Here is a 25459-nt window from a genome sequence, read left to right as displayed (position 1 = left end):
TACCTGGGCTCCACGTACGTACCACTCTGAGCAAAGCACAGTAATGAGCGTATTCTACAGCTGCTGCTCAGGTAACTGAGGGACAAATATAAGCCACTGGTACAAGCTACCTGTTTATTTTACTAGTTCTGACAGTAGTGCCCCACACAAAGTCCAGTCGTGGCAGAGTAGGAGCCAAAGCACTCAACTTTCTCTTAACACTTGAATAAGATATTAGTTCATCTGAGTAGAAATGCTGGCCATCGCTGGTCTAGATACACTGCACTTCTCACCAGTACCTCTGAGAAATGTGGTATAAAATGCCAGGATAATCCCTTGGAAAGACACCCACTGCTTCCAGAGACAATGACAAGAAGTGACAGGAAATTTCAAAACAGCATCCAGAATTATTAGCTTGCTAATAACCACCCAAAAATGAATACAAATTGGTGAGCAGCCTTCCATCAAACAATTATGTGATTGTCATGACTGGAGACGTTCCAAAAATTTTCAGCTAATCAAAAATCCTCAAAAACAAGTTTCTTATTTTCAACTTAAACTATTACTGGCTCACAGAAATAGAAAATCTGTGTCTTCAATTTTATCTGAAGTATTTTCAAGGTTTCCCCCCTTACTTATCCGAAGTAGCAAATGAAGAAAGCAGCAGACTACTTTCTTTCATTAGAAATACAAAAAGACGAAGAAGAGTGAGCAAAATGGCTTTTGAAAACTGTATTTTAGGTGAAAAGTTCAAATACTCTAGATCTGTTAAAAAAAATCAAACAACACAAACACAACAAAAAATCACATACCAAATAGAAAGTTGTCATTATAAACACACTAGCTTAATATTTTACATAATCTAACATGTTCCACTAAAAGCGGTACCATCCTCACGAATATTTTAAAAATAATAACCCAACTTTCTCTATTAATGAAAATTTTGATTTCAAAAGAATAGTAGCAAATCTATACTGACTGAAGTTACCCATGAGTGCCACAGCACAGTATGATGAAATTGTTATTGCTAAAGACACTTGTAAAAATAATTTAGAAAATCAGCCATCAACACATAGGACAGTGAACCCAAAAAAGCATTCTCTGCAACCAACTGGAAGTATAAAAGTTATTTAGAAAGACATTTTAGCCCCCTTTTTAAAGCCTCCTGTACATTTCATGCACCTTCTGTTGAGTATTTTATGGGCCTCTGCCTCATTCTGGCAATGTAAGGGCTTTAAAATGCAGCCTTAAGGGTGATTTATTTAACAGTAGCAACTGTTTACTCAATAAATTTGCTCCCCATGTGTATTCAAAACTCACCTTCAGTGACATTCAAGATGAAAAGTTAACACCTCAGAGTTATCACTATAAAGAGAAAAGATAACATACTTTTTACTGCTTTCAGAACAAAAGGAATATCTTTACTCATAAATGCAACAGTTTTTTCCACTAAACTCACTTAGACCTGCTGGAAATACCATGTTGGACAGATGATATAGGAGAGCAAACCTACATTAATCTACCTTGATTACTCATGAGGATTAAAAGCTCAACTCGATTTTTCAGACCGCAGTGGTATTTGCAGTACTGGTGAGAATACAGTAAGTTGGCTGATAAACTGCATTTCTCAAGCAATTCTGGAGTTAATTGACAATAAGAAGCTTCACTCCATTTACTATCTGACTTCCTTCTAGCTTTCACACCTACCCAAGGGAGTCACACTACCATGTTTCAGATTCAATTAAATGCCTGTGATTCTCAGTCTTAATAATTGCTGCCGCATATAAGTACCTCACAGAATTTTTTTTAGAGCACTTTAAAAAGTCAAGCTCAAAAGGACAAGTTAGATCTGACATCTCTAATGTTACCATCAACAACACTGAACTTAATTATTAAAGCCTTCCATTAACAGGAATTATGTTATACATCCTCTGGGCACAATCCACATCCTTACAATTGTTCTGAAGCTCCGAACGGGTGATTTCTTAGCTCATAAATTGACTGAATCACAGAGAGCTGGATGTAAAACCTAGCTAAAAATCTCCTTACTCCAACTGTAATACACCTAAGTTTTGAGCTTTGGAGGTAGCTATGCTGTTCATCGAGGAATCCCTCAAGATCAGCTAGATATATACCAAAAAACCCCACTGTATTGATGCCCATGTGCTGTGGGGTCAAATGATCATGATCAAACTCTGAAGATGAGTCATGAAAATTTATTTTTAAATTGGCTTGTGAGACCACATTCCCAGAAGAACACCAATTAGACTGACATGGGTAAATGCCAAGAAATGCTGGCTACCTCTGTAGAATTATAGCAACTGATCTTTTAATGAAAATTAATTGATTCATCTTCACAGTTCCAAAGATAATAAAATGATAACCACCATTAATAAGAAAATGAGAAATACATCCTGGTTATGGTGAAAAGCTATGCTAAAAAAACTCCAATTCTCCACAGCAACATTCAGCTGCCTAACCATGAGACTTCACTTTCCTTCATGCCATTCACTGCATACTTATTGCCTTCCAAAAAAAAGTAATATAGAACTTATTTGGGCAACTTTCCCTCATCCACAGGCACTGAACAGATGAGAATTCCGAGGAGACAAAGAGGGGAAAAAAAGTATGTATTTGGGTAATTGAAAACTGAATCAAAATACGTATGCACTGACACATTCAAAGAAATGAACCGGCATGGTAAATCAATTGCAGCTAATGCTGACATTTCATAACTTCCGATAGCTTAATCTTTCTATGTGATACTTAATGGCTGTCTGACAAATTGCTCAAGTTTTACAAAAGAAATACAAAAAACCTATGTGTTGCTCATGACATCCACCATCACTCCATAAAACGATGAGCAGGACTGATATCTACTATCTACATTTAACCAGAAGCTATTGAAGTTGTCATCTCTGGTTTGGATCACTACAGAGGATGAAGCTATTTTGACCACATCTGATAGCTGTTTATGAATTCAGGACATCAGAACCATAGGTCCAATCTCAAAGCCTGGCAGAAAGTCACACAGAAAAGCAGCAGGCAGGCTTGCTCTCTCTGCCTCCTATCCCCTTGAGGTACTCCTGTATCTTGCATCCAAACAGTCCCAAATTCCCACCCTACCGACCCTTCAGGCTTATACCCATTTCTAACTAAATTCTGAGCTGTTTCCCTATTCTCATGAAGGTTGCTATCAATTAACATGCAATTAATTACACATTAGAAGCCTACATCAAATTAGTAAAACCTTCGGCTTGAACAAATGCCAATAAAAATAATAATGGATGCTCACCATGTAAAACTACCTATTTTTCAACAGCACAATAATAATATTGGAAAGCTTACAATTTCTAGAGAGTGAGTAGAAATAATACTAGAAATCCAGGTGCTACTAGTATTTGCACTAGTAATTTAAATATAAAATTTTAATAGCAAGGTATTTCTAATACTACTAGCAGTATTACAAAAGAATCTAAGAAACTAGAGTGACTTCAGTATTAAAAAGTTTTCAAATTTTTGTCCTGAAGATTACAAATGTAAAGGCCACAAGAAACTTAAAAACAAGAACTGCCCAAAACCATCAAGTTTAAAATCTTTTAACTCTTTGTCTTATTATTTTCAAACAGGAGACACACTTGCAACTAAACCTCAGTGTATTTCAGTATAAAAATCCCATGCTCATAAACTACCTTGAAAAACTATCTCAAATTAAGTAATAAAATGCCTAGTGCATAGCAAGAATTTTTATTCTGTGTATATGTAACAAAAAAGTGCTTCTAGTTTCGTTTCAGCTATTGTCATTAATTCTTCAAGCACCAAAAGGGGGAATTTGTAGGAAAGAAACACTGAAAGCACTGAACAGCCACAGTAAAATCAGATATCATTTCCTTCAAAACAAAACAGATGAACAGGCAAAAAATTAGGACAAAAAGCTTACTCCTTCAATTAGTTTGTGAATCATGCCTATTCACAACAGATTTGAAAAACTGTTAACCAGAAAATAGGAATATTCAAAGGTCACTAAAAAAAATGCTATGCTCTCATTTAAAATAGTATCCTAAGTTATGGCATGTCTCATCTATTTGCACTTTTATCAAGCTTCATATGAATTTTTAGCTCAATAGAGAACATTTGTTTTATACTTTATTAAGTTAACTGAAACTAAAGCATGAAACATTAGAAGACTGTAAGAGGTCCCTAAATCAAATGGTTTAATTTCTTGTTAGTGTACTTTTCTGTGGAACAGAACTTTTCTATGGTCGATATTTTTTCAACAGCTTTACTTACATGATTTTTTTTTAATCTCACAATATATTACAGCTCTTATATATATGTAAGTAAAATAGAATTCTAGATGGTTTAGGTTGGAAGGGACCTTTAAAGGTGTTCTGCCTGTCATGGGCAGGGGCACCTTCCACTAGACCAGGTTCCTCAAAGCTCCATCCGACCTGGCCTTGAACACTTCCAGGGCTGGAGCATCTGTAACTTCTCTGGGCAACCTGTTCCAGAGCCTCACAACCCTCACAAAGGAATTTCTTCCTAATAGCTAATCTAAACCTGCCCTCTTTCAGCTTAAATCCATTACCCCTTGTCCTATCACTATATGTCCTCATAAGAAGTCCCTCTCCAGTTTTCCCTCTTCTCTCTTTAGGTACTGGAACGCTGCTATAAGGTCTACCCAGAGACTTGACTTCTCCAGGTTCAACAGCCCTCTGACCATTTTTGTGGCCCTCCTCTGGATCTGCTTCAACAGCTCCATATCATTCCTAAAACATGTAGAGATGTAAAATTCAACTTCTTTGTATTATGTTTTCTAGTCTTATGAACATGCTGAAGTTCTTCCAATCTGACAAACATGTTCTGATTATTGTTACAATTATGCAAAGCTGCAGAAAGAGTAATTAAAATAAGAACAAGACATTACGAAAATATTCTGTATGTACAGAATCAAAATTACATGTATTTGTCCCAAATGGTAGTTTAGGATCATCTGTTTAATTTAGAGAAGGCATCTCCCTCTCCCATTTCAGGGATTAAATGGCTCATTTTAGTTGTTAGCAGCAACTCAAGAACTTCAGGATGGAAAAGTGACCTACCCCTGTAATTACTGACACCTGCTTGCGTGCATTAAACATAGTCATCTCCCTGGCCAGTGTAATCACAACTACATATCACTTCTTCACTCTGAGGCAACTAGGGGAAGCTGGCTGAGGGAGACAATTATTACACATACTCAGTGACCACAGAGACTAGAACTGTTACCACAATTAACCCAATGAAATTCCAGCCTCAGGCAGGGCCTTTAATAATACATAATAACATTGTGTCAAAACCTAATTTGAATCTGTTTATTCGACAGAATGACTTTATGGCAGCCATAAGACATAATAACAAGGTATAATTGGTTGCAAAAGTAGTACGTATTAAAATGACAATATTCTAATCTAATTTGTTAACCTCCCTGTTGGATTTGCTTCTTCTGGAGAAAGAACTTGGAGCAGGACAAATTTTGTCATTATGAACAACTCTTAATTTGAAGCACTGCTTCAAAAGACTTCTGATTTCCCTCAAACAAGAACATCTATGTCTATGCCAATACATATCTCTCAATAAACAAGTTTGCATTTTTATAACTTGCATAAATATTGCTAATGTTCAAGAAAGCTTATGACATGCAGACTCACATGTGGAGTGTGGAGTCTGGAATCTCTAAAGAAGATCTGAAGAAAGTATTGGGGGTATTATTCTAGATACTGGAATAAGTAAGAATGCTGGAAATGTAATGAAGTTTAAATGAAACATGTAGATGATGATGATGATTTTTCATAAGAAAACAGTAATTCCTACTCTAATATCTATGATCAATGGGGTCTCTCGTGGGCAAAAGCTGCATTGCTAAGATGACATGTAAAAAAGCATTTATTTTATGCACCAATAAACATAACTTAATGACTCACTTTGTACAGTAAAGCAATCTGAGCCTGTAACCATAACATCAAATGTTCTTCCATTTAATACACTTTATTCAGTATTGGTCCCATTTAGGTCATGAAGTATATGCCTAACATATTACCAGAACAAGAAGTGACATGTAGCGTCAAAATGCAGCCTTTCTCAGCCACTTAGTCCTCTGCATACTTTTAAGACACCTTATTTCAAGGAACTAAACATTTTGATCATCCATTCCTTACAACACCCTTTATTAACTAACCAGGCATTTAACATTCTCACTTCTCTGCAGCATCGTATGCTCCCAGAATACTGCTCAACTAAGGAGCAAGATATTTGTCTATTATCAGGCTCAAAAAACATTGCACAGGACCAAATTAGAATTAGGGGAAGGAAAAGAAGAAACACCTTTTCCTTATGATAATTCTAATAGAACTGCCTTGTCATATGCCTTATAAACTAAGCTCTCTAGTATGCAATCAATACTCCTTTTACCAAAAGCAGAGCATCAGAAAGCAGTTTCTTTGTATCCTTGACTGAGCCTTCTGGGATATCTTCTCATGTGCATACTTTACAGATAAGGTCATTCCTCAAGGAAGGTCCTCATAAGGGTAGCTAGAAATTATTAATACCTCCATTTTTAGTATTTTGTAATCAAATAATCAAGACTATTTGATTCTCCTTCATACCTCTTTTTTTCCACTGACATAATTTTCTATTGTGTCTCTACCTGAAGAATGACCGTGATATTCCTTTTGGGGAAATCCTTTTTTCTGTGAAACTCAATCTCCCCTAAGTCTTTCAGGTTCAAGGCTTGAGAGCTGTCTCTTCCCTGGGTGGGAGAACTCTCTGTCATTTTTTTCGCTTTACTCAGAGGATGGATTTCTTCTTCAACAGATTGAAATACTCCCTCTTTCTCAACTTCTCCAGGACCTCTTGCAGGTCCTTATGTTTGGCCCCCTCTTCAGGACACCACTCAAGACACTAACTTCAGGATGTCACCATACTGCTGATAATCAGCTGTCTGCTGCTGGCCATTGTCCTCTCTGGAAACTACATCTGTGGAACTGATTGCTGCCTTCTGCTGGCAGTGAAGGTCAGATCCTCCGCACATTTGCTCAGCTTCACAAAAGCCAGTGTCATTCTCTGCTTGAACATTTCCGAGACTGGTTGTACTCCAGCTACACCTGTTCCTCCTGCACATATTCAGGTACATACTTATCGTAGTGTGCATCTGCTGCTGCAGGTTTCTTCATAGTTTTGCCTTATCTGTCCTCGATGAAACAGTTACTTGCCATTCTCCCATTTTATAAGCAGATGAGCCAACTCAATAATTAGGCCACTGCTACTTTGTGATTCAATTTCCTCCAGAAGTCTCATTTTTCACTGTCTACATTTAGCATTTTTTATCACTTTGTTTTAAGCAGGGCTGTAGATTTCTATAGTTTACAACAGACTTATGCTCTGCAGCTGCTTCTAAAACTTTTCCAGCCGCATGGTTTGTGCCACCTAAACAGTTCGTTCTCTTCTTCAGATCAATGACAATTTTCCTTCCTAAATTCTGTTTCTCTTGTGAAGTTACCCTCACATGCAACAGCTTCAACTTTCTTCTGCATTTTAATTACCTCTGCCTTCTTACTTCAAGAGGATTTTGACTATGCTCTCCAACTGCTTGACTACTTGGAAAATCATCTGGATTTCTCCTCAGAAAAGAAGCTTTCTCCTTCCTCTAGCACATCAGTTTGTTCTTTCATTTTAGCCAAGCTTGAATGCCTCCTCTACACACTTTTGTATATTCAGCACTTCCTGCCTGCCTTCAAGAGCTGTTTTTTTGCTATTGCTTCACCAATCCAGGTGCAAAGAATTTCACTTAAATTTACAAATAGATTTCACAGAGTCACAGAGTGGTTGGGGATGAACCTCTGGAAGGTTCAAGCTCCCTGCTCCAGAAAGGGTACAGAAATGCTTGCCCAGGACTACGTTCAGATGGCTTTTGAATAATTCCAAGGATGGAGACTCCACAACCTCTCTAAGCTACCTGAGCCAGCTGCCCTCACAGGGAAAAAGTATTTCCTGGTGTTCACAGGGAACCTCCCACTGTTTAGTTTGTGCCCTTTTCCTCTGTCATCAGGAACTGTTAAGAAGAGCCTGGCTCCATCTTTTTGCACCCTCCTTTCAGGTATTTATATACATTAATAAGATCTTACTGAGCCTTCTCTTTGGCTGAACAGTCCCAGCTCTCTCAGCCTTTCCTCAGCAGTGAGGTGCTTCAGTCCTTTAATCATCTGTGTGGCCCTTCATTAATCTCTGTCGTACTGGGAACCCCATCACCACCTCTCCCAGAACCAGATACAGTCCTCCAGGTGTGGCCTCACTAGTGCTGTGCAGAGGGGAAGCATCTTGTCCCTCAGCCTGCTGACAATATTTCTCCTAATGTCACCAAGGACACCATTTGCCTTCTTTGCTGTAAGGGTTACATTGCTTGCTCATGTTCAGCATTCTGATTAGGGTAAACAAAACCATATTTTCTTCATTACTAAAGTCATCTATGTACATATCATTTCCTTAAAATGCATATAAGGATACTATTTTCCAGCATACTAGTTTGTCAAATATTTCCAGAACTGAGACATCACAATAAACCAGTACTTCTTTTGGAAAATTCACAAAACTTTCCCCAATTTAACTTTATTTTCATTACTTCCCATAACATTTTTATTACACAAGTGGATTACTTCCCTTTAAAGAAGTTCCTAATGCAAAGAGAATACTGAGAACTCCCTCAGAAGTTCACACATGTTCATAAAAGATTGCTATCAGAGCAGAGATGGTGGTTGCCCAAGGATAAGTGCCTACAAAATTTCTTTTGTCTGTCCTACTACATTCTAGCTATAGTTGACAAGCAATTACTTGGTACTCTACGTTCTATTATATTGTGAAATGTTTATGGTTTGTAATGGGTATCTTATCTGTTCAGACTATCTGTAACCTGATGAATTCCTTTGGGAACTGTTTAAACCAAGGTAGTGTCCTTAATGATTATTATGCCTCAGAAATGCCACCATAAAACACAATTTCTCCACCATTCAGATGCTCACTATGTATGCATGCCTATACAAAGCCTTCAGAATTACACACTGAGCTCCTGATTCAGCACCTCACTGTGAAAGTGCTCGTATTCCAAGTTTAGGTATCAAGTGTCTAACTGGTGAGTAATCTCACCTATTCAGTGCATCAATAGGTCCACATCATTAAACTTTTCTTAAAGAAAATGCATTTATTTTCCCTGAACATAGAAATTATCATGCTGAACAATTGCTTCTATCCAGAGCAATAGAGTATCTTCACCCTAATTCAAAAACAAGAAATGCCCCGCAGGTGTATCATTATCTTAAAATATGCATGTTGTTATCTTTCATCAGTTTAACATGAATAAAAGCTTAGGGCTAATTTCTGATAAAGGTGAGCTTGATTACACTTCAAACTTTAGAGTAGAATTACAGAACAACAAATCTGTAGCAACTTGTTATGGCAGGGTAAACTTTAAAACTGCATTGATGGCCCACTTACAAATATAATTGACTCTGTTTAAAAGCTGACAACACTGGTTTCATGTCATATATTCCTTTTTTGCCCAAGTTCGAGGGTGATTTTCTAGATGCTTATTAGCACAAACCAGAAAAATTCTCATCTGAAAATTTCCAAGCTGATGATCCTTTGCAGTAAACAAACTGTGTTGCATGACCTACAAAAATAACTTTCAAGAAGCACATCAATGAAGCATTACCAACTCTCATTACTCAACAATTGTAGCAATATTGGATGGTTTGCTTCAAAGTCACACGACTGCATAAGAACAAATATAATCCCGTACCTTATTAAAAAGAGACTGCACTGAGCAGTCAATGCCCCCTGAATTTGAGAGCTCCTACAGAGGCTCAAACTCTGAGGCCTTTGAGAAAGGTAGATAGTCAGACAGAAAGAGCCAATTATTTGTGAAAGTAGAAGCTGAGTGTGGCTGGAAAAAAATAGTATCACAAAGAAATAAGATACATTGAAAGTGGTCGCATTTCTTAGAGTGAAAAAACTATGCAGAAGGTGTACTGGAACAGTTTAGGCCATACTTTGGCATTTGCATACCGATATAGGGCTTGGAAATAGGAAGCAGCAGGTCTGCTATTTGTCATTTAAGGGGAGAGGATCAATCCTTTCCAGCTTACTGCTTCATTTATTTTCTTTGCTAATTCTCTTAAGAGAAGGCTATAAAAGGCACTTTTGCATGCCATAGGACATGTGTAAGTTTCATCAAAAGTTGAAAAGATTGGTAAAAGACTAACAACGAGGTTTAAAATGCCTTTTGGCTCTTTTAATACTTACTTTAAGAAATTAAAGCACTCGAGCACCCAGACCAAGTGCAGAGCATACAGTTCATGAGGGTATAATAAGGAACCTCCATGAAATCCCAATGTTTGTCCTTTCTGAAAATATGTAGTCAGAAAAGTCTGGCAATACTAGTCACAATACAAACAGAACAGAGCCAGCACAGTTAGGCACAGTACCTATTGTCCTACAAGTCACTTCCGACTAATTCTGCCTCCCTCTGTAGCACTATTTTTCTGTAGCCATAATAGTTTAAGGACAGAGGAAGGGCATGGTTTGTAGACAGATTTAGCATTGCCTCTGATAGGAGGGTTGTAAAAACTAGTGAAGCTTTCAGAAGACAAGTCCTTCTTCAGAACCTTGTATGCCCAAAAGCTTGCCTGTCTTTTCCAATTACACCTAGCTTGCTTTAACAAAGAGATTGTATTTCTGCCAACAAATATCCTGTCTTCTGTGTACAGTGACAGAAAAACAGAAAAGAGGATCTGCAGTACCACTGCAGTTTACATCAGTGTATGTCTTGTACCACTGAGGCTTCTACAGCCAAAAGGCATCATCGTGGTATCACTCTGCCTCAAGTAGATATTTACACTGTTCACCAGTAACAACTGTTACAGGTGTGTCTGAAGGTAACAGTTGATACAATAGACCCATGCTGTCAAAACTCACAAGCTGACTTGATTTTTCTGTCCAGGAATCATAATAAAAATCACATTTAAGTTTCAAATACAAGTTACATTAAAACAAGGTTTAAACAAACAGAAAAAGATTTCCAGTACTGTTTTTCTGTATTATTACCAGTGACCTACAAAACAAGAAACACTACTGAAAAGGTTATTTTGTTTGTTTGTTTGTTTTTTAAAAAATTTATTTCCCACACAAGCAATAGACTTCTGCAAAGAATCTGCTCTGCCAGATACATACAAGCTCAAAGAGATGGGACAGCATAAAGAAAAGCTTTCTTTTTAAAACATGAAAAACAATTCGTAAGCTCCTTCCACTCTAAAACAAAACCAAACCAAACCAAGAACTGTGCAGACTTCCATAATTAATGCAGTATGAACAGCAACATATACTGAATATTTTTAAAGGACAGCATTCCTTTAAAAAGGTGTAACTAATTCATTTGACAGTCCAGCTGAGATATGTTTACATCCCTATCTACTTCTAAATCCTGTGCTAAATGAAACGGTGTTTTTTTTGCAGGAGTAGACATGCACTTGGAACACTCAAATAATGACAAATGTAAATAAATTAGCAGTTTACTTTATGTTTACAGTAAAAAATGTTATATATACTCAATAATATATTCAGCATGTTACTTAATTCACTGCATCTGAATTTGCATATTCTTGGAATACTTTTCAATGCTTCGGTCCAGCAATTAGCATACTGAATCTTATTAAATATATCAAAGATGTCTTTTCAGTTAGCACAGTCAAAAGAACATGTATACGTGCAAAACATTTTTTTAAACACTAGTAATTTAAGAAACATTAAGTGCCATAGAAATTGTTACCATCTTAATACACTAGACACAACAGAAATCATTAAAAAATACCTACAACAGCACCATCCAACCGATTTGATTTGCAGACATTTTACAAATATTTCACTGGAAAGGAAGATCCCTATAAGGGCCATTGAAGCCCCATAAAGATAAGTTTGGGCTTTTTTCTAATTATCCTTTACAGATCCCCTTGAAAATCTCTCCCCAGAAAACTCAAGATGGATCAGATGCTGAAAGCTGGTGTCTCTGCCATACTACAAAAATTATTCAGCCTGGCACTACTAGTCACTCTAGGTAAAATACTGGCCCTGCTGAAGTGACCAGCTATTTTTCATTTTATATCTAATTTATTACACAAATAATAAGTCATAAAAGGAATGTGTTCTATTCCTTTTCAACAGTTTCCCAGTGCAGCCAAGGAAAGCCAAGTTAGGTCAAAATCAAAGAATTAAAAATTTCACTCTTTAATTTCGACAAAGAACTGCATTTACCATGCAGGGGAAGGGAAGGTATTTTAGATCACCAGGCCTCTGCTCCTTGACTGCTAATTCGCACATTGTGGTACAATGGCACATCTTCCTGCCTTGTAACCTTTCTGCCAGAAGAAAAATCACAAAATGCCAGCTTCTGTCAGTTTGTTCTTCTGGAATAAATGGAAAGCTCCAAAGCCAGACTGAACGATGTGCCTCTGCAGTCATTCACATCTGCTCCATCCACTACCTACCCTCACATAGAGATGCTTTTTATCCCATGGTCAGAGATGCAAAGTATTCCACCTCCTACATGTAAAACACACAGTAGCTGCACAATTGCTGCATAACACACACCTCCCCTTCCTTCTGCATCGAAGTTTCTTCTGCCTTTGATATGTGCACATTTAAGTTTTCATTTTTTCAGAATGCTGACCCTTATGTAAATGAGATCCAGGATTTTAAACGCAGTGCCAAAGTTAAAAGAAAGATCTATCAAAAAGTGCATTTTTTTCACCTCTTGCCACAGAATAAAGGGAATATGCTTATTTTAACTCCTGTAATTCTTCTTAGTAACTACAAAAAAAGAAATGAGGTTGTTGCAAACTCTAAAAACCAACCTTGAAGCAATTGTAAAAACGTAAGTGTGGCTCACACTACAGCGCTTTTAATTCTCAATTATTGTTCAACATGATGAGTCATTCAAATCCACCATCATAATATGCGTGTCAGTAATTCAGTCCTGGGGATTCTTCATTCTTGTTTATTCTGATATGCTACAGATATGTTATTACAGTCAAAAAAGTGTCCCAAAAGAAGGTTTCAGCGAATCTCTTCAGCAATCATAAAAACATTGCAAAAATACATCACTAGCATTCACCTTCTTGACCCACTTAAAAATAGTTTCACATTCTTGCCAAAAGCACAGTGCTGCCACGTTACCTCTTCCAGATTTTCACCCTAAAACTGAAATACAATATATGTACAATAAATGAAGCACAAGCTCAGCCCACGGCTTGCTGTTAGTTACACTCCAAATAGAAAGCATTCAGATTTTGTATTTTCACTCTTCCGCTCTGTTCATTTTGGCATTTTATACTTTATAATCAAATGCATACTGATATCGAAGTAGCATTGTATGACTGAAAAGCAATAAACTTGACTTGCCATCCTAGCTTTATCTCAGAGAAAAATATATATAGGTATAAATCACCACTTCTAGAAACCACACAATATAATATTCTTCTAGAAATGGTCAGTGAATCAAACAGGCTCTTAAAGTTTTAGGTCAATCACATTCCTTTGGGCACATTCTGTACAACACACATGGCTTTAATCAGACACATATACCAGGATATGCTTTCAAAATTAGCATTTTACATTACGTAGTGTGGTGCACAGAAGAGACAAGGTTGTTGTTGGCTTGCTTTTTAACACTAGAACGAGAAAACAAAACATTTACTACTTCTTATGCAAATATGAGCAATAAATGCTGCTGTTCAATATTTTCTTCCAAGAATCTTTCAGCAGATGGACTTAGAAGGAAAGGTGTTTTCAAAAGAAAATAATCTTGCTGTCCGTTCAACTACATACCTTTAACAAGTAACAAATCTTGTATTACAGTTTCATTCCTACTCAAATCAGTAGGATCCTCCTATAAAAGGAGAAGCCTGGTGAAGAGTGTTGTATAACACATCATCTTGTAAGAATGAACTTTCACTTAAAATGATGCTCAAAAAAACATGCCAGCAGGAAAATCTGATGGCAGCCACAGACTCATCATGGAAAGCTACTTGCACCAGAGCCACTTCTCTCTTCCTTCAGTAAGATCCCACCATTATCAGTTTAGTAGGGCCGTAGAGAGAAATAAATTGGCAGTCTCCCCTCTGGTCATTCACAGATTTTCTGCTATTAGGAAGATTACTTACAGAAACACAACTCTATTAATGACAAGCTTGACCCAGCATATTTTAAGGGTCCAAACAACAACAAAAAGATTCAAACAGAACATCTTCCTTTCATTTGAGAGTCTCTCTCATGCCAATCACTGCTAGGTGAAAAAATGCACAAACAGCACAGCTGAATCTGCACAGCAATGATGCAGTGACCCAGAAAGAGAATCTAATGGTGAACTGAGTAAATGAAGCAAAACTCACCAAAACCAAAGGGCAGCATGCATATGGACACGCTTAACTGCCTACTTAACTGGGAACATACTTAAACTTATTCTCATATTTCCACATTCTGCAACAAGAATTCACATTCCCATAAACAGCACTTCCTTCATTGTTTCCAAAACATCTATTACGCAAAAGAAGAAAAACAAGTGCCCAGGTTCACAGAAAAGTTAGAGAACAAAATACGGAGAAACAAAAAGTGATTACTCTATCAGACATTTAAAAAATAAAATGAAATTTGTAATTGATAGTTATACTGACAACTAGGTATGGTTCAAACCAAAATGTTGGATTCAAACATCATTCTTCCTGAAAACATGGTTGTAAATTTTTGAATGAACCTGGTAAAAATATATATATGAATCTGTCTCTCATCTATACATACAAGTCTACATAATTTACCATACACTCACACACCTCCATACAAACAAAGCAATTATTTCAGACTAAGTATTTATCTTCTGCTCCCTTTTTCATTAAAAAGAGGATTGTTATTAATATTACACAAGAACCAAAACCACACACTTCTGAATCTTTGGTGCAGCTTATGTCAAAAGGGCAACATATATCAAAGGGGCCACCCAAGAAGTAGCACAAAGGACAAGAAAAAAAACCACATTGTATCTTTCATTTTCATTTCAGTACATACAATGTCATTCTACCCACTAACCCAACAGCAAAGCTTTTCAAATTCAGATTCTTTCCAAAGAGCACATCCAAACACAACTAAAAAGCAGAAACAAAGTTTCACACTTGCCCAAGACACTCGGTATGCCACTGGGCATCACTTGCACTTTCCATAAAGCATTATACAGAAAAAGAGATGAGTGCCAAGAAGATGATAAAGCACAGCTGAAATATCAGTTTATACCAACAGATTTATTCCTTTCAGAAAACACAAATGGAAAAGTTTTTGTGACATTGTAGTCAGAGCAATGCCTTGCACTCTGAAGTTACAGCATTTTACTGTAGGGCATCTCAGCATTTTTCTGAGAAGTCTCACTTGGCCCTTTTTCTAACAAAATTAAACATTTTCCTAGAGATGACAGCTATCTCCTGCCACAGGCCATTGCAGTTTACAGCTTCTGAAAAACCAGCAGACTTCAATTCAGCTCTTCTCCCACTCACCTGCCTTTCCATTAGTCTTCCAGGCCAAACTTTAGTACCGTGTAAAAGCAGTCAACTATCACAATTTTTAACTCTCTTAACGTGCATTTATTGAATCCGCCTGGAAACTGGGAGGCATTGGGGAATGAATAGGCCAAACCAAAACCAAAACCATTTTCAGAGAACTTCTCCACAATCAGTGTCATATGCTTGAATTTACTAGAAAGACTCCAATAAGCCCCAATCACATTTGGATTAGTCTTAAGGTTTTAAGCCTCCATCATACCACTCTGTCAAATTTCAACCAGAAATACTAAAAAAATAAAAAAAAAAATAAAAAAAAAAATCTATAATTTCCTTTAAAGTGTAACACACATTTTGCTTACCTCACTGTTGTGGCCCCTCAAATTGAAGTTGATTCTCTGAGGGGTGTTCCGGTCCCTCCTGCAATGGCTGGAAGTAAAAGTGACGCCTACAACTCCTCTGCCATTGCCTGTTGCCAACCAGCCTTCCTCATAGTACCGCCTCCTGCACACTGGTTTCTCCTTCTCACTTTTGGGGACTCTCCCTTTCCAGGAGAGGCAGAGGATGTTGGAATCGCTGCAAAGAACAGGCCCATGTTCCACTGCTGCATACATGCTTTTAAAATATTTTATTTTTTGACATACGAAAGTAATATGTCTAGTGCACAAAATTTAAATCAATTTTTTTTTTTTTATTGATAAGACTGACCTGGGATAGATCATTGAAAGGGAGGAGGATGGGGTCAGTGTTTATAAATATCCACCAAATGCATAGTGAAAAATTCCTCTATAAAAGATGATGGCAGTTGGCTAAGAAAAAGTAACACTTAAAAAAAAATTCAGGTTCATTTTTGTTTTCCAGTCTGTAGAGTGAGGGTGCACTTATCCTTTGGAGAAACAGCTACTTCATAAGAGGCGCTCAAGAAATGGTTAAGTCATCTTTTTGCTCAACTTGATATAATCTTTATACAGCCTGAGATTCCAGTTTAGTGTAATGCAATTCCAGAGACAAAGAGTTGCAAATGTGTAGGTTTCAAGTAACTTAAGGCTTTTAGAATTTCCTCCAGTCAGATTTTCTTCAAAAGTTCAGTTGCAGAAATTGAAACACACGCACATACATATATATGTATATATATGACATTCCTCGTTTCCAAGCTGCCCTCTGGCATATCTTTTCCATCTGATGTATTTCTGCTGCTAAAGCTGAAAGAGATTGCATAAAGGGAAAAAAAGGCACACAAACCGTGTGAAACAACAGACCCGAACTTGTGCAGGCACTGGTGTGCCAGGCCAGTTGGGAAATCCCTCTTGATTCTGAACCGCTTGTTGGACTCAAAAGTTTTTGCAATCCAAAGCCAATCCAATTTTCATTGCAGCACTTTTTTTCCACCAGAGACCCAACACAGCCTGAACTGTTTATCACGCTATCTTGCCTGCTTTCCCACTTTTTGCTGCCACACACGAATGAAAAAGAACCCCCTCTTCATTTATAGCAGAATCAAAAATGCTATAAAGCTTTTAGCATTCAAAGTAGATAAGTTTGCCTCAGGTGAACCATGAAGTTCTCTCTCCTCTGAAACAGGCTAAAATGTCAAGCTGGCTTTCCTTTACTTTTCCCTTTTTTTCTGCTACAAGGAATCAAAGACTTTTCATTCTACCATAAAAAACAAATGCCAGAGTTAAAGCACATCAAGTAAGCACTCTTTCAAAATCTTCTAAAATTCAAGGAAGGAACAAATATAACCATCTAAAAAAGAAAGAGAAGCAGCATTAAAACTCTGACTTCCTGGGTTCACTATTTCTCTAGGTATTTTCCTTGCTTGTTTGATCGGATCTTTCCTTCTTGATGCTTGTCTACAGCACAGATTCATAGTTCCAGACACAACATTTGCAGCTGTACAAGAAGGAAACATATGAAGTATTCCAATCGTTTTATTTGAATAACATTTATGAGCTCAATTAATTAGTATTTATATCACACTAAGTGAAAAGGAAAAAGGAGAGGGAAAAAGAATATGCAAGTTTGATGACCTGGTTAACTCAAGAAGGGCAGTAAGGTTTGCTCAGTTCAATGCCCAGGCTTGTCCCATAGTTCCTCAACTTATTTACTTCTAGTCATCATTATTCAACATAAGGTCACGGTTTATTAGTCCATTCACAAACTATTGAGCCCAAAGCAAAACGTGCCAAAGATCATACATTACTCCTCCGCTAGAACAAAACCAGTTTCCTCTGCCCACTGTATTCTTCTGTTTCCCTCACAGCTATTGATTTAGATTGTGGAGGTTATTTATTACGCTTTTTCTGTGCAGAGGGTGTTTTTTCTTCCTCTTCTTGCAAACTTTTTTCACCCGTGAAGACCATGTGGAAAGTTGAACATTACTGGCAGGGGTCTTTCCATGGATTACTGATTCCTGCGCTGTAAAGGTGCTCCATCTGGTTCTCAAATTAATTTTCATCAATTGCAAAGCTCTCAGGAATATGCCAGAGCAAGTCTATGTGATGACAAAAACATGTGCGTTTTCATGTACATGCAGTGCACACAGCAATCTGGTACTCAGAGCTGCATCTGCCTTTTCAGTTTAGCTGTGGTAATCTTGTAAGATGCCCATTACTCAAAACTTGAAATCCCTGGATTCTTCCAACTCTGCAAGGTAAAACACACGCACACACACACAAAAAAAAGAAAGGAGAAAAGTGAATAAAATAAGTCATAAAACAACCTAAAGATTAAAGGACTACTGTTATAGTAATCAAAACATGACTAAGGATTTTATATTGGACTCCTATAAAGTATCTATATTTCATATAGGTAAAGACATTATTCAGAAACACGCATATGTACTTGATATACACACGAAGACAAACTACAAAATTTTCTTTTCCACTTCCAAAATTCCCAAAACTTTGACATGTATAACTAATAAAATGTATCTAGGAAGGATACATTAGGAGGGAAAAAACCCCACAACTTTCTTTTGGTCACAGTCTTTGGGCCAAACTCTTGAAGATTTCACAACTTTGGAGTGAGGATAGGCAAGGGAGATGTTAATGACAAAGCAGGCACAGAGTTAGAACCTGACGCACACAAACAGAGTCACAGAATGGTTGAGGTTTGAAGGGACTTCTGGACATTATCTGGTCTAATCACCCTGCTCAAGTAGGGTCACGTAAGTCAGTTGCCCAGGACTGTATCCAGGCAGCTTCTGAATATCTCCAAAGATGAACACTTATGAACTCTCTGGGGAACCTGTGCCAGTGCTCAGTCATCCTCACAGTAAAGAAGTGTTTCCTGATGTTCAAAGGGAACCGCTTGTGTTTCAGTTTGTGCTTATTTCCTCTGGTCCTGCCACTGGACACCACCATGGAGAGCCTGTCTCTCTCATTTAATTTCCCCCCATCAAGTATCTGTCACATTGAAAAGATCTCCCTGAGCTTTCTATTCTCCAGGCTGAAGAGTCTCAGGTCTCAGACTTTCCTCATATAAAAGATGCTCCAAACCATGAAAGTACAGTGCTAAACTTATCAGTCTCAAAGAGACTAGGAAGATTCCTCCAGGGCTTAAACTACTACTTTAAAGAGATCTAAGGTACTTCAAAATTAAATCTTAGAAGTTTGAATAAATACAGATGAATTCTAAAGACTATTCAAATCCTGCATAAGTCTCCATTTGAAAAAGGGGAAAAAAATTCCCCAAAGTCAGTTTTATACAGAAGAGTGTAAATAAAGTAGGAGAGATCAAGAAAAAGGCTATTGAGGATATTCCAGAAGTTGTATCTTAAGTGCACACATATGCACAGTTATTGGATCTATACAGTTACTGCTAAAGAGAGGTCATTTAAATTAAGAACTGCATTCATAACATTCATCAAAGATGTATCTATATTACATACAGCACTATACCTCATATTTCGTGTAATCAGGTACTTATTTCAGTGTAGCACTGATGCACCAATAAGATTTTTTTTTTAAAGGGAAAAGATAAGAAAACAAATTTATAGACATAAAGGCAAAAAAGTAGTTTACAACACTATGCAGTTAGATTACTTATCAGAAACACTGAGGTTTGGTGAGCCACTGCCAGACCTTTTCAGCAAACAAACCAGTTTACAACAAACTGAAGTTTTAAAATCATGGCTGCTATTAATTTCTTTTTCATCACAGCATGATGAAGATATGAGAAATGTCACCTAGACTTTACAAATTTCTGGTGCTTCTTGATTACAGACCAAAGAAAGTTCTTATAAAGGAAAAGATGCAAAAACTTTCAGAACACAATGGTTTCAAGACAAACTTCTGCACTTATCCCATATGCAAACTTGATCCTCTGAAGGATCAGTGCCATTAGTTCCATACTCACTCGCGTCTTCCTAAAAGACATCTGCATTCAAGAGTTGACATTTTATATTAGTATCATGTGTATTATGATGCAAGCCTTTACTAATCCTACAGAGAAACAAACAAACAAAAATGTTTACTGAGAAAGCAGAGTCTCTGAAACATCAGTTAAGAGCAGCACGAGGTAAGCATGAAACAGAATTGTTTGAACTGTGCAAGAACCATGACTTTACAAGTGAATTATAAAATACAGGTAACTATACGTGCAGTGGCTTTGCATAAAATCTGTATGCAATTTCTGTCCTTATTCACTGCGTATAAAATTAACTATTATTATTATTATTCACTGCATATAATTATTGCATATATAATGCATATATATTCACTGCATTACTAGTAGTAGTATTCACTGCATATAAAATTAACAAGTTTGAGAAAAGGATTTGTGTGTATCTTGACCAATAACCCTCTCTCACCTAAATTTCATTTACCATCACTTTCAAGATTAGACAAAACAAAGGCTTCTCCTCTTAAAAGTACTCTGACTGCATAAGAAATGCTGGACAGGAAGAGATGAAAATCTAAAATAACTACAAAAGGAATAAAGTCAGTCATTATTCAAACACCTTTCTCAATATGATATAACCTTCGAGAATATTCCACCTTTAAATCACTGAGGGTCAACACTTCCTTTATGGTGTACTTATATTCAGACACAAGAAAAAAACCACTTTTAAGACTGCAGTGTCAAACACTCAAAATACATATGTTATATATTAAGACTTAACTCCTTCCATTTCCCTCTCCTTCATTTCCACCCACTCTGTATTTCCTAAGAAATAACCTAATTAAAAGATACCAATGCTAGTGTTCCCTCAAGAAAATCAGTAATTTAGACTCCCCTTCTTGTGTCATTACAGCCATCCCACAGTTCTGCTCCTTTCCATATGTTGAAATCAAGCTTCTTGTCTTGTTTTTCCCCCACCAAGAAACACCATGTCTTCTAACTCTATTGTAAAGCAGGTGTAAGAGCAGAGGATAAAAAGCAATATAGAAGAACTAGGTGTTACTTGCACAATCACCACTACTGCAAATTCAGTTCGGGTTCCCCATAATAAAAAGAACTTGGTCTTCCAGTGGCAACTCATCCAAACTAAATTTTTAACTGCAGATTTTTTTATAACCAAACTTTATGCATCTTTCCTTTCAGAGCAATGCAAGGGCTAATCACAGAAGTACAATGTTTTCTGGTAATTTTTTTCTAACGCTATTTGGACACTAAATATCAATACATCGTAGTTACCTACCTTTACTCTCACTTAAAGGGTAACTAAAAACACCTTTGCTCTGGATTCTCCCTTCAACAAAGGGAGATGATATTTGAACTCATCCTCTAATACTGTGTTTAGTCTATGCCTAGTGATATAAAACTCTTCTTAAGTACAGACACCTAATGAGACAAAAACATTAGACCTGTAACACAGGAAAGTAGGATCCACGAGTATTTTATCTCATTTTGCTTTAAAAGCATAGCTCTTTGCCAATGCAAAACCCAGCAGCAAGTTATGTTTCTGCAGTACAGAAAATTTAGGTATTAATTTTTAAAAATTAGCTTTCACACTGTAATGTCAATATTTAACTCATCATTTTTATCTCCTGTTTCCATTAACTTATATAAAAAGTGTGTTAAGTCACTGTTGGAGAACCAGAAAAATATTTGCTTGATCGCTTGCACCTTTCATTGGGGTGTCTCTTTTGTTGACAGAAGGAAGTCATGCATAGCCAAATGTACCAATACTTCAGCAAGATCTTCAGCATTTTATGTTTATTCAAAACATAAATATTTTTTAATAGCTCAAGTTTCAATAGTTCAAGGCTCCAGAGCAAGTATCTGAAGGTAAGGATAAAAGGGGTCTGGGAAGGGAAGGAAAGCAAAGAAGGAAAACTGAAGTGAGTACACACTATTTCTACATTATTATCTTAAAAAAGTCAAACCAAAAAAGGACTCACAGTCTGCTTTTGGAAGATTCTGACTGCCCAAACTTCTTAAGGAAACAAATATAAGCTGAAGAGTCTTTGAAAATATTTCAGGACTTTTCAGCATAACCAGATTTCCTTCCTGTCAAACCTGCACGAGGTCAAGGGAAACTGTAGTTTTCCCTCACTTTACAGTCTAAGAAGAAAAAAGTGCACACCAGTATCCATGAAGATAGCAAGAGGTTTTTAAAGTGCTGGTCACAATTGGTTCAGCACAAGCTGATGGCAGATGATCCCACCAGCTATCAAATGGTGACTGTGGAAGCAACCATCAAGGTTACTACTGAAAACTACATTACAAAATTGGCACACTATGTAATATAGTTACTATATTACAGGCTAAATACTATAGAGTTAGAAGCTGATGATACAATTTCTTGTTTATTTAGTCCAACTTATAAAGTAACATAAATAATTAAATAATCCTATCCAAAAAGAAAAAAAATTATTTAACAAAACTAAATACTTAATTCCTAAAAAGCCTGAAGATAACTCATTTGGAGGTAAAAGATTTTTTTTCCATTAAAAACAGGCTAATTCCATAGGGAGAAAATGTAATTTTGACCTGAATAGGTACTGGTTTTCCTCTTCTTTCATTCATATCTTCTATTTATCTTTGGTTTATTCACTTTCCATTGTGGCATAACTCTTTGAGGTCAACACATTTCTTGCACATTACACAGCAAGACAAAATTAATTTGGAGGACGTGATTGTAAATAAACACCAATAAGCTAAATAATGGATGTAAAAAATGTTCTTTACTCCAAGAAAAAAATGAAGGAAGAGTGGAGAGGAAAAAGAAGTTAGAAGATGCTTGATTTTTGTTCCGTTTGTTCTTTAATCATTTTCTCTCTACAATATTTGTCCTTGTGTAATTCTAGAAGCTCTTTCCCTACTTGGGGACAGCTGCATGGCCTGGGCAAGACAGTCAGTCATTAATCAGAGATGTAAAAAGACCTGTAACTGCAGCATAGCTGCCCAGAAACAAATAAGCAGCAAAGGTGTAATGCCAAGCACTGTGATGTTAACTGCCAGCCCATTAATACAGACACTGTAATGTTAGTTATGTGCACCTATATATCCTTAAGCAAATAAAACTGACAAAAATTATTTGCTGGCATATTGAAAGAAGTGAAGCTTGTATCAGTGGCTGTTCAGCAGACATTCATTGTGAGTATTGACAAAATTTATCTCATTGCAATACTCTGACAAACTTAAAACCATCTCCTCTCCAAATTACACTCTCTGAGAAGTGAAAATAAAAAAGAGTAGTAGCTGATTGGCATTTCTGATGTGCTGAATGACTCTCCTGGGTCCTTGTAATAGCAGAGAAGGCAATATATGCATGTAGCATACATTGTTTAAAGTGCAAGATCTTTTTCATGTATAGTTCTTATACGAAAAATAAAGGAAATATTTGTATGATTTCTAGAACTATTATATATACTGCACTTTCAATTCTTGACGCTACACCATCAGATTAAATGGTAGTTAAATTAAAAAGTATTTAGAAGTAATATGCAATAAACAATTTTAAAATGCCTTCAGGAAAATATTTTTCAAGAAAAACACCAAAGGTCTTTAAGCAAACTGTAAGAAACCATTAATTGTGAGTTGCCAAATTTATATACATTCTCCAAAAGGCAGAGGCCTGAAGACATGAAATACAGCAGATTGTTAAACACCCTGTCTATGGAAGAAGTGAGGTAAATAGTTACACTGTTCACAGGGAAAAGAAGTTAGAAAAAGTAAAACAGATTCAGCCTCAAATCTAAGGATATTTGAGATACCAGAACTTGCAAAAGCATGCAAGAGAGAACAACATCCAATTTGTTGTTGTTGTGTTTTGGTTTTGTTTTGAAACCCTTTCTCTAACAACAATATACTTTTTGATGAATAAATAATATATCCACTTGTGGAAGAACTGATGCAAGTCCCTTTAATCAGTTACTGGTCAAACATGCTCATGGGAAATTTCTGAGTCAAATAATGCTAGATCTGTTATGCTTATATGGCAGGGAAGCAAACCAGAAAAATAACTGAAGGCTAGACTTCAAAATACAAAGCTTTCAGCTGTAAGACAAAGCAGAAGCTCCCATAGCTCTGATCATTTCTTCCTCAACCCCGAACACAGCACACTATGCCCTTCACTTAAGCCAGAATGATCACTCAAGGTGCTACAGTCTGAACTACATCAGAGAAATTGTCCAAATAAAAATTTTAGAAACAAAGATTTGTAACAGCTTAACCAATATATATCTGGTTTGCTAGATCAGCCACACTCTCAGCTTCCCTTGTGACAAACCATACCCTCTAGCCCCTTCTAACACAAGGTACCAGCACTCTTTCAATCGTGCAGTTCAGGAAGCTCATCTTGCCAAAAAACTTAAATTTGCCTCCAAATTGCCTCTAAAAACAGCAACTGATTTTAAGAGAGTTTCCCTTAGTGAACTCACCATGCATATGCAACAACACTATTGCCAATGCAAGAAAGGGGTTGGGAGGTGTGGCTGGAGATTTTAATCAGTTTGAACTGTGCCCAAAACCTTTTGGTTTTTTATTTTGAATCAACCCCTGACACAGCCCCAGTGCTGTCCCACATTCAGCTGCACTGGCAAATTGGAAAAGGAGGAGCTGTACAATGCAAGTGAGAAACAGAAGGAACAAGTACCTGCAACTAGTATTGCCACCTGAAGGTTACTGATGACAAAGTCTGGGTACAGAATATTTCTGGACTCAGGGGTTTGTCCTCAGAAAAGAAGGAAGCAAAGTTTTTCTCTTGAGGATGAATTTGAGATGGCTACCAAAATGTCCTGGAGCCAAAGCCACCCATCAGCCATGAAAATACGCCTCATTTTCAAATAAACAGAGGTGAGCAGAAATACTTCAGACAGATTTTGAAAGGCCTGTCTCGGAAAATAAAATATACGATTATCATATACTAGTCTTTTAAACAAATTAGAGATTCACACCACTGAAACTTTAGAGATTCAAAGAAATGTGAAGTGTGACCAAGAAATTCCTTTCACTTGAAAGTGTCAATCTTCTCTCGCAAGAAAGGGTTGCAATCCTCACAGCACAGAGAACACTTAGACAATGTATACTTCACCAGACACTTCCTTAAAAAGCGGCAACAACTGTGTCTCTCTAATGACATGCAAAGTTCTTCAAGGGAGGGAGCCCCAGGTTTCACCACCTCTTTTCCATCGAACTGATTGCACTGACCTTGCCTGTAATTACAGAGCGATTTCTTCCCCGTAGGAACATTCTGCAGCCTGCAAACATCCCTCGAGCCTGCAGCAGTTCCAGCTAGTTCCTAATTATCTCCAATATCTACCCATAGGCTCTTTGAATACTTTCTTATGAACACACACTGATGTTTCGATATTCTCCTCCAAAATTCCAATATACCTTTGTATGTCATACAGGCACTGCCACACTGGAAAAAAACCAATAAAATAAAAAAAGGAGGGGAAGATGTAGGG

At 36.9% G+C, this 25459-nt stretch overlaps 1 protein-coding gene across 1 annotated transcript in view; it reads right to left on the bottom strand.

Moving 5' to 3' along the window:
* Positions 1 to 21843, bottom strand: part of TULP4 (TUB like protein 4) — a 132608-nt gene extending 110765 nt beyond the window's left edge. Inside the window, 3 exon segments of the mRNA XM_008932337.3 lie at positions 15962 to 18245; positions 19959 to 20044; positions 21672 to 21843. Of these exon segments, the coding sequence (XP_008930585.3) occupies positions 15962 to 16213 (252 nt within the window). The 5' untranslated portion in view covers positions 16214 to 18245; positions 19959 to 20044; positions 21672 to 21843.
* Positions 21844 to 25459: the final 3616 nt, after the last annotated feature.

Source organism: Manacus vitellinus, unplaced genomic scaffold, assembly GCF_001715985.3.
Source record: "Manacus vitellinus isolate BGI_N305 unplaced genomic scaffold, ASM171598v3 scaffold_4_pilon, whole genome shotgun sequence".
Classification (NCBI taxonomy): Eukaryota; Metazoa; Chordata; class Aves; order Passeriformes; family Pipridae; genus Manacus; species Manacus vitellinus.
This window is presented reverse-complemented; position numbering and strand designations above follow the sequence as displayed.